Consider the following 15,796-nt stretch of genomic DNA (forward strand, 5'->3'; position numbering starts at 1 on the left):
AGCCACCGGGCTTCCCTCCACTATGAGTCTGAGGACCCCACTGAGTCCAAGCAGGCCCTCTCCACCCACACCCAATTCCGGTACCTTGTGGGGCTCCCCTCGCTGCCTGTTCCTCAGCAGGTTCTCCATGTTCTCCAGCCACCTCTGCAGCAGCCCGTGCTCCTGCAGCAGGGTCCCCACTTGCCCTCCAGCTGACTCTATCTCCACAGCCATCTTCTCACAGTTGGCCAGCTTCTTCTCAGCTCTCTCTGTTCACCTCTCCAGGCTCTGAAGTCGGATGGCCCGGCGTTCCACCTTCCCCACAGTCTGAATGGCAGCCAAGATGGCCAGAAGGGAAATCTCTGCAGACTGGAGCTGGGCCTCTCGTTGGAGGTCAGTCCCCATGTGCCATTTCTGCAACTAGACACAGGGAGGTGCGTCAGCCACCAGGAAAGGGGCCCAGAGCCATTCCCAGCTACGGAAAGGCCAGGATCCCCTGGAATAGGGGGAAACTTCTTCCAGGTGCTAGAAGGCCTCACCGGTCAGACATCCAAACAGACCCCACTCGGCAGACTGTCAGAGACAGCAGACACTGACCCCATAGAGCTCCTGCGGGAAGAATCTTGAACCAAGACCCAGGGGTAATGGTAAATGGTATGACAAAGCATTACCATCATAAATGGACAGTCAGTATAAGGAATTTGAATCCCAGCCCTACCACATAAGCTTAGTCAATTATCTAACCAACCACTTCTTCACCCAAGAACACAGCCCAGCAGGAGAAAGGACGTGAGATCCAGAAAATTTCTCAGGGGACCAATGTACACACAGATTGCTATTTCACTTCCTGGGTGTTCTAGAGCAAACCTACTGCCCGCATTCCTGGGCACAGAGGTGAGCGAGGCCCTGTTGTTCCGGTCTTGGTGATTTCTACGGCACTTCCACCCTGACATTTACTAGCACGTGACCTCCTAACCTGCCTGAGCTAGCAGGTCCCCGTGACCCAGGTGCCTGGTCAACCAGCTTCAGGGTTGTCTCCACACTAGGAGGCCAGGTCCTAGCTGCCAGGAGATGGAGCCAGAGAAAGTCAAAAGCCAGCATTTAAGAGTGGTCAGAAGAAAGAAATATTTCAAAGAATATCCTGCCACGGGAGGTGGAAAATGTACCATGTATTACTAGAAGTAATAAAATAAGAAATTCATGAATGCCTCAGTGGGGACAGCTGACATTTAATGGAAACATTCCTGGAAATGGAACTCTGCTAGAACTTGACTCAACAGCTATCCTGCCACTTGAATCCTGTGCATTTTGTGAGGATGAAATGCACTGTAGGTACGGAAAAGCACTCAGGGAGCATTATATTGGCACGTATTACATCACTAAAACAAATATAAAGGCTGTGGACCAATGATCATAATGTTTATAAGCCAAAGACTGTGATTAATCCAATTCTGTGCACCTGAGGTCCCCCCAGCACCTCCTCCATAAAAGCACTTAGCCAAGTGTCCCACACGTGCTAGGGACTGGTCACCACACCCTTGTCCCTTCCTTCCTTCACAGCATAACTGTTCCACCTCTGAGTCTGCTCTCCGACCAGTATAAGGTGTAGCCTACAGGAGGCAGACCCCACTTCCACAGATTAGGGACAAAACAGCTTATCTCCCCACAGTGCCCTGTCACAAATCTGGCATCCAGGAATGTATCTAAAACCATCTCAAAGTTATGTCCACCAGGAGATGACTCCTCTGCCTTCAGAGACATAGAAAAATCTCATCTTGATAGTTCTCGTCACACAGGCCAGGGATGGCCTCAAACTTGAGCCTGAGACACTAACCAGAAGTCCTCTATGACGCAGACCCCCTCCTAGTAGCAATAGGAGGGACACCCTGGGGAGTTTCAGAAAAGAGTGAGCAGGCACCCAAATACATCCTGATAGGAATCAGAGTTCAGACCTAGAAGAGCTTTACACGACCCTCACAGCCAGAGGCAAGACTGCTGACAGGAAGAAGCCAAGGGCCTACACTGGAGTGGAAAAAAGGTCAGCAGACAATAGCACTGATCTTAGCTTGGGAAAGGGATGAGAATGGGGTCACGGTCTCCCTGAGATGATCATTTTAGGGGATGGGGGCTGAAAGGTCCAGGAGGGGGGCCCTGGAGTGTCTGTGGAGTGAGGATGGTCACAGTCCATCCGCCCCACACACCCACCCTGAGCCCCTGAGCCGGGTCACAGAACGTCAGGGCTGGCGGCAACCTCGGAAACATTGTGGTTAAGTCTATAGGCGAGCAAACCGGGGCCAAGAAAGGAGAAGGGATTTTATCGTGTGACCTCAGACAGCTCCCCTCAGGCCCTTCGGCCTCAAGCGTCTTTTTCCTAGACCCTCTACCCAGGCTGAGCCTCTCCAATTCCAGGAGCGGCGGGGTGAGGGCAGGACATGCTCTGTGAGTGCCGCCCTCACCGGAGCCGGGCCGCCTCGGCCATGGCCCTGCACTGTCCGGCCGGGCCAGGAAGTCGCCGCCGCCGCCGCCGCCGCCGCCGGGGGGCCCACGCAGGCCAGCCCCCGGCCTCTCTGCAAGCTCTCCCGTGCTCTCGCGGCCGTCGGGCCGGGCTGCTCCGGACGCGCGGGAACGAAACGACCCGGACGAGCAGCAGCAACGGAACCACGCGGGCGCGGGGCACGCTGCCCCGGGCCACGAGCTGGGCCCCACCCCGCCGCCCGGAGGCGGCTCCCCATTGGCCAGATCGGGAAGCTCCGCCCCCACCCCTTGCGCGGGCGACGCCGGCAGCCCGGAGCCTGCCCCCCATTGGCCGGCCCGGAGGCCCCGCCCCCGCGGCGTGCGCCAGGGCTCTGTGGTCGCGGAGCAGGGGGTGGGCGCCGGTCCCGTGGGAGTGCCCGGCGCCAGGGCCGCTCTCAAGCGTGAATGCGGACCCGAGCTCGTGCCGAGCAGCCCACCCGCGTGGCGGGCGGGGAGTTTCCGCACCGCCACGGACTCCCAGAGAGCAGGAACCAGGTCACGTGCACGTATAGAGTCCAACATATTTATTGAGCACTGATGGGGCCAAGGCTCCACCACCGTCAGTTCTTAAGGGCCTTTTAACACCAGAACCCCAACTTTGCTTTACAAATGAGGAACATGAGACCCAGAGCTGGGAGTGAGTCTGGGGTCAAACCAGGCTCCAGCCTCCCAGGTCACGCAGCCTCCATTGATTCATTTTAGTGTAAAGAATGTCCCTTGAACACCTACTGAGTGCCAGGCAAACTCACAGGGCCTAGCCGGGAGCCTGGCACATTGAATGCTTTGGAAGAAGAGGAGCACCACTGCACAGTGATTGCTGCTTCTGTTAGAGTTCGCGTATTTACACAGGGCATTAAGCATTAGAAAAGCCTGGAAACTCTGAGCCCTGAGGCCTTCCAAGGAAACACCTGAGACTAGCTCTTGCAGCTGAGGGCTAAGCTCTCAGCAGCTTCACTAGCACCACATCCTGTCTGAGCACTTGCTGACAGCCCAGCCCTGACTGCGGGGCCCTGGCAAGGGCTGGGGGATACCAGAGCAGACAAACACAATCTATGGCAGGGAAGGGTGGCACCTCTCCCAAGCCCAGAGGAGCTTGGCTGAGCGGTCACTGACCTGTATACTCTTGCCCCAGAGATGACAGTAATGTTCCCATCTGCCCCCAACCCTTTTCAGGACTTCAGGAGAGGTACGAGGGCCAGAGGGAGGCAAGAGGAAGTGGCATGGCCAGGGACCCAGGCACCTGGAAGCAGGCCTGAACACTGGACACTTCACATAGTGCCAGATAAATAAGACAACAATCAGAAGAGCTGAGGACCCATCACTCCGGCTTCAAAATCACCCAGACCAAGGGCTGGTCTATAGGGAGCACCCAAAGTGGTGTGATTTAAGAGGCACAAGAAGCTAGCTGCCATCAAGACTTCTCCATGAGGCCCAATGCTATTGCCCGAACCTCCACAGTTTGAACCTCATTGCTTTGGTGAGAATCTGTTCCACTGAGGTACAAAAGGCTCCTGGGGGATACAGCCCAAAGGGAAAGTCTTACCTCACTCTGCACCCATGGGACCTTCCACTCACTCCAGAAAATAAAGGTCCTTCTTGAGTGATTCTGACTGGGAAGAGGGCTGGAGATCAACACGAAAGAGAAAGGGGGCCCTGAACTTGAAAGGAAGGTCGAAATCAGGCTTCCTATTTGTCCCGCGGCCTCCAAATCTATTATGACCCTGACAACTCTAAGGTGAGGTAGGATGCACTGGGGTCATTACCACCTTCGACAGACAAGTAACACGAGGATGGAGGTGGTTAAAAGATTCGCCTAGATCTCCTGGCCTAACTCTGCCATGAGCCCCAAGTTCTAGAAGACAACCCCCTCCTTTAATGTGACAAATCAGGCCTGGCAACCCCACAGTCCACGTGGGCTGACCAGCCTCACTCAGACCAGGATCTTCCTCTCGGGAGGAACTTCCTGGGCCCGCTCTGCACCTGACCTCCCCCACCCCCCAGGTGTCGGGTGGGGTCCAGTCCATGGAGCGCGCACACCCACGAACACTGAGACCTTGGGGGAAATGTCATCCACTCCAGGCTGCAGTTCCCCGCTCTCAGCTGATTACCAAAGTCAATCATGGATGTGAACACCCACTGGGGAAAGGACCGGGAATACTGGGACTCAGTCTAGGCCAAGGAACACACACCTGGTTTCCAGGGCAGCGGCCATGGCATCCCCATCAACAGGCATTCCCAGGCTGGTCTGGACAGCCCCTCTGCCATCCCCCCACACAAGGAGGTGGCAGAATAATCCCTGCCCCTCAGGAGTTCTTGGTCCCCTTTACAACCACACACAATACTTACAGAAGCACCTAGAAAATCTCCATAAAAAAAAGTTTCAAAGTAACAGAAAACTCAAATTTCTAGTGCCTATTCTTCAGGCTGTCTGTCCACTCTGCTGTTTCTCGTGTTGACAGGAGGCCAAGACTTCTGCGAATAAAATCAAACCCCAGGCTCTCCGTGTCTCGAACACCCCCTACTAGAAAGGCCATGGCCTCTGGTCCTGTTGCCTGTCCATGGTACCCGTCAAAGGCCCCCACCAAAGCCTGGCATCCCCTAAGCCTTAGTGGCTCCTGTATAAGTCAGGAATGTAGAAAAGGCAGCAGAGTGACAAACTTAGGAAACTGAGGCATCTGGCACGCATACACCCTTGTCATCAAAAAGGCCACTGCTTCCCATCTGAATGAAGGGAAAAAAGATCTCTCCAAAGCCATCCCAGAAGGAGGAACCAGCATCAGGCACAAGTGGAAAGGCTCCGCCGGTGGAGAGGTGGTCCTGCAGGGGGTGCCCCGCAGGCTCCTGGCCGGTCATCCCTCCTCGGAGGGGCTGGGCCGTGCCAGCGGCGGGCTGCCCAGGCGGGCGGGGGGAGCCGGAACGTGCGGGCCGCCCTGGCCGCGCGCGTGCGTCTGCATGTGGACCGCCAGGTGGTGGTTGCGGTTGAAGGCGCGGCCGCACTCGGGGCACGGGTAGGGCCGCTCGCCCGTGTGGATGCGCTGGTGCCGGAAGAGGTCCGAGGGCCGGCGGAAGGCCTTGCCGCAGTAGGGGCAGGCGGGCCAGCCCTGGCTGTCGCCTGTGTGCAGGCGCTGGTGGAGGAGCAGGCTCTTCCGCTGCTGGAAGAAGCGCAGGCACTCGCTGCAGTGGTACACCTTGGCGGCCGCCGGCCTCCGCCCCACGAAGCAGCGGCGGCCCTCGGGCCCCTCTGGGAGCCAGCGGATGACGGGGCCGGGCACCACCACCTCCCCCGGCTCCAGCGCGGGGGGGGCACGTCCCCCGGGCCCGGAGGCCGAGCCGCCCCGGGCCTCCCCGCGCTGCTGCTCTTCCTCCGCGTGGGTCCGTTGGTGAATGGTCAGGTTGATCTTCAAGCGGAAGCTCTGTCCGCAGTCAGGGCAGGGGAAGGCCCGCTCTCGCCGGCGGGGGAGGATGCGAGGCGGCTCGGCCCCCGCCCCCGGTGCACCCGGTGGCAGAGGGTCCCCTGCCCGCGCCCTGGGCACTGCCCCCGAGTGAAGCCGGCCGGAACCCCCGGTCCTGCTCCTGGGCCCTTTGGGGAGTCTATACTCTGGCTGGCTCGGGGACTCCCCCAGGTAGAGCTGCTCAGGCATCATCTCGTCCTCAGATTGTGCTTCCGTCTTGATGACCATACCGCCACCACCTGGCAAATGGGAATCTGCGTTGATTTCCAGCGGGCCACACCGGCCCGGCCCCCACCCGGGCCACAGACCCAGTCCTGGCCTCCCGGCGCGGCTCCAGCCACACCAGCCCGCCCGCCCGCCCCTTTCCCTGGGCCCCTCCTCCTCCCAGTGCTCCCGGCCAGAGCAGGGAAACACTGCTGCAAAACCAGGAGCTGGGGTCAGGGGTCAGACCGGGGAGGCAGATGGGTGGGAAAATGAAAGGCAGACAAAGGGAGACATATGTCCTGGGCCCTGAGGCATGCTGACCACGCGGGACCCCCAAAGTTCTGACGACTTTAGTTCTGATCTGTGAATGACGATGAGCCCTGCGGGCCATGACTGCCCCCAGACTAGGTAAGAGGCTTCGGGCCTGGAGGTGGTGGGTGACTTAGCCCCCCTCAGAGCTACGCAGCCAAGTAACCAATCCACACGGAGCGTCCACCACCTGCCCGGCACCATGCTCTCAGGTGACAGAAAGCAGGCACGAGTCCTGGGCTTCCCGGCTGGGCCTCAGTGTGGGTCACACTTGACTCTGAGGTGGGACTCAGGCAGCGACAGGTGGTCTCAGCAGCAGCTCCAGGGGTCCCTGTCGCTGAGGAGGCCGGTCCTGGCCTCAGAGCCCTGCCTGGAACCCGGCATTCTCCCACATCCTCCAGCTGCTGCTCACCCCTGCTTTCCTCTGGAGCCAGCCAGCCAGCCCCCAGGATCCGGCAGCCTCAGCTGCTAGACCACAGTCTGCTCAACGGTGGCAGAGAACCTTGCCCGCTGCCTATTAGAATGAAAACCTTCAGCCCTCGTTAGGCAACTTCCAAGGTCCAAGACAAGAGTGATTTCTATTCTTGCTGAAGCCTGAGCTTAAACCGCAAGCCGGGAGGCCACTGAGGAAGACAGCCCTTAACTGGTGAACCTCCAGGGCAGCACCCGACAGCAAGACCTTGGGTTCTCTGCTCACCGCTCACCCAGTAATCCTCACAAATTAACTCATGGCAGAACTTTATTTCTATGTCAGAAATGACCCACTGTTTTTAATTTAGTCCTCCAGCTACAGAATCGTTAAGAGTCTAAGAATCATGTAAACTTTGAGGTAAAACCTTGTTGCACTGAAGACGCCCCCATGGTGGTCCTGGGCTTAGAAATTAGTGAGGGTCTCAGGCCCTCTTCTCTGTGAAGGCCAAGGCTCCCAGATCTCTTCATCGGCAGCCCATCTGCAGCCACACCACAACCCCAAGGCGGGCCCAGATCTCAGGCTTGCCTCCCACCGAAGCAGGTGCCAGGATGGAATGGGAGGAGAGCTGGATCCCTTTCTATTGGGCCAAAATAGGCAATAATCGCTTTCTTTTTTCCTGCTTATCAGGATGTAAGCCCGGTTCATAGGAAACACACAGACTCTAAGCACGAAGAGCTAAATTTAAATCACAGGCCTCCACACTCCAGCTGCAAGACGCGAGAGGCTGTGAGGCTGGGCCACATCACAGGGTGGCTATGAGGAGGCTACACCTGGTGGCACACAGTGTTTTAAGCAGCATCTTCCCAGCCAGACCAGACCACGATGTGGGAAGAACAGGACCATAGGTGATCTGGGTCCCCAGAGCCCCAGGGAAGTAATACCTGGGGGGTGAGGGAGGGAGCCCTCAGGAGGAAACCCCTCACCAGGTCCATCACGCAACCCCTACCCACTCCCAAAAGGCCCCAGAGTTCCTCCGAGGCTCCGCTGGAGCCCACGGGGCCTCTTCCCTTCACTCACCTGGCCCCATGCCGGGCAGGATGTCCCTGGGAGGGGAGGTGGGTGACTCCCCATCTGAAGATTCTTCCTCCCGCTTAACCGAGGACAAAAGGCTAGTGCTGGCTAGCGGTCCTGTGAGAGAGAGTCCCATGAGGGCCTTTCCCAACAGCAGGCTCCCACAGGGAGACCCAGCCATTCCCTAGCAGGCCCAGGACACGCTCAAGCACCTGCGGCCCAGAAAGAGGGAGCGCCGGGTTCTGTCCCAAGGGTGGCAGGTGCCCCACCCCACAGCCTCTGCTCAGAGGTGGGCGGAGACCGGGGAAGGCCACACCCCCAATTCCCATGCAGGTGGTGCTAACAACTGGCCCCTCTGCATCTGGGGGTCACCCTGATGGGCCTCAAAAGGACGGAGGGTTTGGGGAGGCCCCGGGGCACAGCACCAGGTTTGCAACAGAGCAAGGACAATGAGAAGGTCCTAGTCCTCTTACACACTGGCTGGGAAGGACGGACACAGGGAAGCGGGGATGGGGGTGTCACCTCCAACTGCAGGGGGCCCATATTCAGTGGGGAAGCTGCACAGAAGTAACTGGATAGAAAGCAACCCAGAGACTGAACGGTCGGGCCGGCAGGAGGGGGACGCCAAGCCAGCACAGAGCAGTCTGGAGACAGAAAACAAGGCTCCGGGTTACCTGCCAAGTGCTATGTTAAATGCCCCCTGAATATACTCCATTTTTGTGTCAGGATGGGCAAGAATTTCCTTTAAACAAAAGCAGAGAACACTGGAAGCGGTGACTGGAGCTTCACTGGTCTTCAGAAGAGGACACTCACTGAGGAACACACATGCTGGCACTCTGCTAGGCATACGACACGTACTGCCCCATTAACGGGATTGTCTTAAGAACCCTGAAGAGACCCAAGGTCCCCCTCCTGTGCCCTTCTCCTCACTCCAGCCCGATCAGTGTACCTGGCCCCCAACATACCTAAGTAACCCATACCTTTCCTTAGACTGTCTTCCCCTGCTGAAAATACCCTACGTTCCCAGCAAAATCTACCTCTAAGGCCTGTCTCAGGGGCCCCTTTCCAGCCTTGCCCGGCCCGGCCCAGCCCCCAGCCATCTCTCCGCGCCTCGAGCTGCAGCACTTATGCTCAGTACCACTTGTCTGGTCCTGTTCACACGGCTGCCCAGCGCTCACTCACCAGTGCTCGTTCCAGGTGGGGTTACTCTTGTTTCTGAGTCTTGCTGGTGCTTGGAGGCCTGACCTTCCTTTGGCTCCCTCTGGGCAGGGCTGACTGGGCTGGAGATGTGCTCTGGGTATGGAGGAAGGCCTGAGAAATGCAAATCAGTGACACTACGGGCAACGCAGAGGTCTCCCAGGAGCCTCTGGGGAGTGGCTAAATGCAGTCACCTGGAGCATCAGGTCAAACACAGGGTATGATAATTAAGTGAACTTTACTGATCGTCTAGTAACTAGATTCTAGACTAAAGCCTCCATGTCTGAGAAAAAGAAATGGTATACATAGCATGTTAAGTTATCCGATAGTACCACACAGGTCATGACACAGCAGGACCAAAGATCTGGCTTTTTAAGGACTCCTGGCTCAGAACATTTCAACGGTAGTTCCCAATCCCAAGTCCTCCACCAGGCTGGTATATAAAGATCCCCTGGGGAGCACCCCCAAGATTCTTATCAGTTAGTTCTAGGTGGGCCTAGAAGTATGCATTTTTAAAAAGCTTCCTAGGGAAGGGGGCTTCCCTGGTGGTGCAGTGGTTGAGAGTCCGCCTACCAATGCAGGGGACGTGGATTCGAGGATTCAAGCCCTGGTCCGGGAGGATCCCACATGCCGCGGAGCAACTGGGCCTGTGTGCCACAACTACCGAGCCTGCACTCCAGAGCCCGCATGCCAAGAGCCTGTGCTTGGCAACAAGAGAAGCCACTGTGGTGAGACGCCCACACACCACAACAAAGAGTAGCCCCGCTCGCCGCAACTGGAGAAGGCCCACGTGCAGCAACGAAGACCCAATGCAGCCAAAAATAAATGAAATAAATAAATTTATATATATAAAAAAAAGCTTCCTACGGGAAATGACATGAATATTTCACAGAATAAAAAATTAAAATGTCCATAAACAAACAAAGCTACACTGTTACCGTGGCCAGACAGACACTACAAGAAAACTACAGACAAATATCCCAATATGAACAAAATGCTAGCAAACCGAATTCAGCAGCATATTAAAAGGATTAAATATCATAACCAAGTGGAGTTTTATTCCTGGAATGCAAGGATGGTTCTACATATGAAACTGGATCAATGGAATACACCACATTAAGAGAATGAAGGGGGGGAAAAAAACCACATGATTAGCTCAGCTGATGCAGAAAAAACATTTGACAAAATTCAATATCCTTTTATGAAAAAACTACTCAAAAAACTAAGAATAGAAGGAAACTACCTCAATGTAATAAAAGCCTTAATAAAGAAGGAAATTCTGACACATGCTACAACATAGATGAACCTTGATGATCGTGTGCTAAGTGAAATAAGCCAGTCACAAAAAGACAAACAGTGTATGATTCCACTTATATGAAGTACTTAGAGTACTCAAATTCACAGAGACAGAAAATAGATCTGTGGTTGCCAGGGACTGAGAAAGTGGGGGAGTGTTATTGTTTGATGGGTACAGAATTTCAGTAAAAGAATAAAAGAGATGAATGGTGGTGATGGTGGCACAACATGGTGAATGTATTTAATATCACTGAACTGTATACTTAAAAACAGTTAATATGGTAAATTTTATGTTATATGTATCTGACTAAAATAAGAAAAAAAAATAAAGTGCTAATACACAGCTCAAAATAGATGAACCTTGAATACATTATGCTAAGTGAAAGAAGACAGACACAAAAGATCACATACTACATGATTCCATTTATATGACATGTCCAGAATAGGTATATCTACAGAGTCAGAAAGCAGATTTGTTGTTGCTTATGGCTGGGGGGCTGGGAAGGAGTTCAGGGTGATAGCTGAAAGATACAGACCTTGTTTTTGAGGTGACAAAAATGTTATAAAATTGACTGTGGTGTTGGCTGCACTTATCTATGAATATGATAGAAAGCACTGAATTGTATACTTTAAAGGAGTGAATTGTATGGTCTGTAAATTATTTCTAATACATTTATTTTTTTTAACTACACTGAAGTACTTCTTACCCATTATGCAGACAAAAATCCTACAAGTCTGACCACATTCTCTAGTGGCAAGGCTGTGGGGAAAGAGGCCCTCTTTCACAATGCTGATGGGAATGTAAATGATACAACCCCTATGGAGGGGGATTTGGTGATAAATTCTTTAAAAATTGCATATTCATTTACCTTTGACCCAGCAGTCCAGCTTCTGGGATCCTATCCCAAAGATACACTGACAAAAATATGAACTGATTTATGCACAAGATATTCCCTACAGCATTATTTATATCAGCAATATACTGGCTATTCCCCAAATAATCCATCAGTGAAGACTGGTTAAATAAACTACGGTAGGGCTTCCCTGGTGGCGCAGTGGTTGAGAGTCCGCCTGCCGATGCAGGAGACACGGGTTCGTGCCCCGGTCCGGGAAGATCCCACATGCCGCGGAGTGGCTGGGCCCGTGAGCCATGGCCGCTGAGCCTACGCGTCCAGAGCCTGTGTTCCGCAACGGGAGAGGCCACAACAGTGAGAGGCCCGCGTACCGCAAAAAATAAATAAATAAATAAACTACGGTATATCACACCACGGAACATTCCATATTCACACAAAAAATGAGGGAGATCTCTACATACTGCTATGAAGTATTTCGAAGACAACTAGTATGGGGGAATACAAAGGTATCTATGTATTAACTGATAGTTTCAAAAGGAAACACTGGAGTATAAACAAGAAGTTAATAAAAATGGTTATCTATAGGGAGAGGGAGGGGATAAGGGTGGAAATGAGACCTCCCTGAGTGTATCCTGTTAAATCATTTTGACTTTGCAACCATGTCTTACATTTTCAAAAAGTTAAATTAAATCAAAAGTAAAAAGAGCCATCGCTAAAAATCTAAAATTAAGCAGGGGCTTCCCTGGTGGCACAGTGGTTAAGAATCTGCCTGCAGGGGACACGGGTTCGAGCCCTGGTCCGGGAAGATCCCACATGCTGCGAAGCAACTAAACCTGTGTGCCACAACCACTGAAGCCCGCGTGCCTAGAGCCTGTGCTCCGCAACAAGAGAAGCTACCGCAATGAGAAACCCCCACAATGAGAAGCCTGCGCACCGCGATGAAGAGTAGTCCCTGCTCGGTGCAACTAGAGAAAGCCCATAAGCAGCAATGAAGACCCAACGCAGCCAAAAATAAATAAATTAAATAAATAAATAAATAAAAATAAATAAAATGAAGCAGAAACAAAAAAAACTTAACTGTATATCAAGTTGGTGGCATAACCACATAGAGAAAATAATTATTTCAAGCAACTTTAAAAGGCATTATTTTGTCTATTAAGTCCTGAATGAAATATGCATTCAGATGACAAAAAGAACTGCAAAGAAATCTCAAATTTCAATTAGAAGTGTAATTGTTAGTAGTAATATTGACTCAATTATTTGAAATTATTTCCAAATTATTATTCCAAATAAGATATTATAGGATAATGAAATATTAATATTTGGATATAAGATAATGTAAATAAGTAATTATGCTAATATAGTGAGGAATTTAAGATGTCCATGTAAAAGTGACATACAAGTATAAAATCAAAGGACATTAAATTTGAAATATCATTATGAACTCATGATTTTTTTCTTCTCAAAAATACATATTTTCTGAGAAGGCCTAGAAGTAATGCCAAAAATTAGCAACTACTGGAACTCATACTGCAGTCTCTAAATACCATTCCTTATTGAAAGAAATAAAACTTCTTGGAGAAACTCTTATTCCAGGTCTGGGGAAGGAAATATACAAGATGAAACTAGAACATCTTATGGTGTCTGAACACCATCAAAGTTACATCAAAATGCCCTATAGGTCAACTTGAAGGGGCTCCCAAGAGCTAAAAATGGGACAACTTAAGCATGGAAATAATGGCTGCAAAGAACTGCATGTATAAAATACTCAACAATCTATGAAGTCATAATAATAATAAAAAAAAAAGAAAGAAAAGCCCAAGTATTGGTCACCTTTGGAGGTATCTAAGGAAGCAACTCTTCATTCTAAAACCTGATGAAGGCAAAGAATTAAGCACCTATCCTGCCTTTTCTGTACAGACTATACTTCAAGGTAACTAAAAGAGTTAGTTAGGGAAATTATTCTTTTTTTTTTAAATTTATTTATTTATTTTTGGCTGTGTTGGGTCTTCATTTCTGTGCAAGGGCTTTCTCTAGTTGTGGCAGGCGGGGGCCACTCTTCATCACTGTGCACGGGCCTCTCACTATCGCAGCCTCTCTTGTTGCGGAGCACAGGCTCCAGACGCGCAGGCTCAGTAGTTTTGGCTCACGGGCCTAGTTACTCCGCGGCATGTGGGATCTTCCCAGACCAGGGCTCGAACCCGTGTCCCCTGCATTAGCAGGCAGATTCTCAACCACTGTGCCACCAGGTAAGTGCAGGGAAATTATTCTTTATAAAAGAATTTCAGCTATTAGGCGCAAAAGTAATGACCAAATTTCACCATTTTGCAACCCTTAATAAAATAATGAATCCAGGCAACAATCTTTAATGGCTAATAAAATCATTAGGTGAAAAGCTGATGGGGAACTTTATAACAGAAGGATAAGGCTCACAATCAGAAAAAGAAAGGCAACTGGGTAAGACCTGAAGCCATAAGACTCCTAGTAGAAAACATAGGCGGTAAGCTCTTTGACATCAGTCTTGGCAACGATTTTTTGGATTTGACACCAAAAGCAAATATAAACAAGAGAGAATACATCAAACTAAAAATCTTCTGCACAGCAAAGGAAACCATCAACAAAATGAAAATGCAACCCACTGAATGGGAGAAAATATTTGCAAGTCACACATCTGATAAGGGGTTAACATCCAAAATATATAAAGAACGCACACAACTCAACAGCAACAAAAATCCAATTAAAAAATGGACAGGGCTTCCCTGGTGGCGCAGTGGTTGAGAGTCCGCCTGCCGATGCAGGGGACACGGGTTCGTGCCCCGGTCCGGGAAGATCCCACATGGGAAGATCCCACATGCCGCGGAGCGGCTAGGCCCGTAAGCCATGGCCGCTGAGTCTGCGCGTCCGGAGCCTGTGCTCCGCAACGGGAGAGGCCACAACAGTGAGAGGCCCGCGTACCGCAAAAAAAACCCCAAAAAACCAAAAAAAACATGGACAGAAGATCTGAATGGACATTTTTCCAAAAAAGACATACAGACGGGCAACCGGCACATGAAAAGATGCTCAACATCACGAACCATCAGGGAAATGCAAATCAAAACGACAATGAGATATCACCTCACATCTGTCAGAATGGCTATTATCAAAAAGACAAGAAATGACAAGGATGTGGAGAAAAGGGAACCCTTGTACCCTGTTGGTGGGAATGTAAATTGGTGCAGCCACTATGGAAAACAGTATAGGGGTTCCTCAAAAAAACTAAAAATAGAACTACCATATGATCCAGCAATCCCACTTCTAGGTATTCTTTCAAAGAAAACAGAAACACTAACTCAAAAAGATATCTGCACCCTGAGGCTCACGGCAGCACTATTTATATACAATAGCCAAGACATGGAAACAACTGAAGTGTCCACTGATCGATGAATGGATAAAGAAAATGTCGCATATACATACAATGGAATATTATTCAGCCACAAAAAAGAATGAAATCTTGTCATTGGCGACAACCTTGACGACATTATGCTAAGTGAAATAAGTCAGAGAAAGACAAGCATTGTATGATCTCACTCATATGTGGAATCTATTAAAAACAAACAAAGAAACAAAAACGAGGTCATAGATACAGAGAACAGATGGGCGGTTGCCAGAGGTGAGAGGCGGAGGTAGGTGAAACGGGTGATGGGGGCTAGGACACAGCCCACCCTGGGTTAAGGGCCTGCGCTCTCTCCTGGCCTCACGGCTCGGAAGCGCGGGAGGCTGGGGACACGGAGGCACTGTCCCCAGCCACGCCCCCATCTTGCCCCCACTCACCAGCACCCAGCCTCCTTGGGCGTGCTTCCTCTCTGTCACTCCCCTCCTCCCGGCCCCTCGGGCCTTCTGGGCAAGGCTCCTCTCCCCTCTCCATCCGGGTGAGGATGTCCGGTTTGGAGATGGCATAATCTGCACACAGAACAGAGGCAGCTGGGTCAGGACTGCACACCCGCCACGCAGCTGCCCACGGAGATGCAGAGACCCCCAGAGGAACAGAAGCCAAAGCCAAGACCCAGACTGCAGGAGGCCCATCTGTGGACCGAGGCCCAGAGCACTGCCTACACAGCCTTACCCAGGGAGACCAGCGTCTCGTAGTTGCCCCGCATCACGTGCTTGTACAGTTCCCTCTGGCACTCATCCAGCTTGCCCCACTCCTGCTCCGAGAAATACACGGCCACGTCATCAAAGGTCACAGGCACCTGGAACCACAGCGTCACGCACGCTCACCCGCACGCTGACGGGCACGGGCTGTCCCACCCCCAGCGCCCAGGGCTTACCTTGGGGGCCTCGCCCTTGCTGCCCGGGGGCAGCCGCAGGATCCAGAAGTTCCTGTTCCTCAGCAGGTTCTCCACGTTCTCCAGCCGCCTCTGCAGCAGCCCGTACTCCTGCAGCAGGGTCCCCAGCACCGCCCACTTGCCCTCCAGCTGGTTCCCCAACTCCACGGCCGTCTTCTCGCAGTCGGCCAGCTTCTTCTCGGC

The 15,796-nt window shown here is 52.1% G+C and overlaps 1 protein-coding gene across 1 annotated transcript in view; it reads right to left on the minus strand.

The window, feature by feature from the left end:
* Nucleotides 1-3,016: 3,016 nt before the first annotated feature.
* The window catches only part of ZNF783 (zinc finger protein 783), a 17,948-nt gene continuing 5,168 nt past the window's right edge, over nucleotides 3,017-15,796 (minus strand). Inside the window, exons 4-7 of the mRNA XM_028489617.2 lie at nucleotides 15,099-15,227; nucleotides 9,124-9,252; nucleotides 7,948-8,058; nucleotides 3,017-6,184 (exon numbers count right to left, since the gene is read on the minus strand). Coding sequence (XP_028345418.1) covers nucleotides 5,343-6,184; nucleotides 7,948-8,058; nucleotides 9,124-9,252; nucleotides 15,099-15,227 — 1,211 coding nt within the window. The 3' untranslated portion in view covers nucleotides 3,017-5,342. The remainder of the gene's footprint in view (nucleotides 6,185-7,947; nucleotides 8,059-9,123; nucleotides 9,253-15,098; nucleotides 15,228-15,796) is intronic.

The sequence above is a fragment of the Physeter macrocephalus genome, chromosome 5 (assembly GCF_002837175.3).
Source record: "Physeter macrocephalus isolate SW-GA chromosome 5, ASM283717v5, whole genome shotgun sequence".
Lineage (NCBI taxonomy): Eukaryota > Metazoa > Chordata > Mammalia > Artiodactyla > Physeteridae > Physeter > Physeter macrocephalus.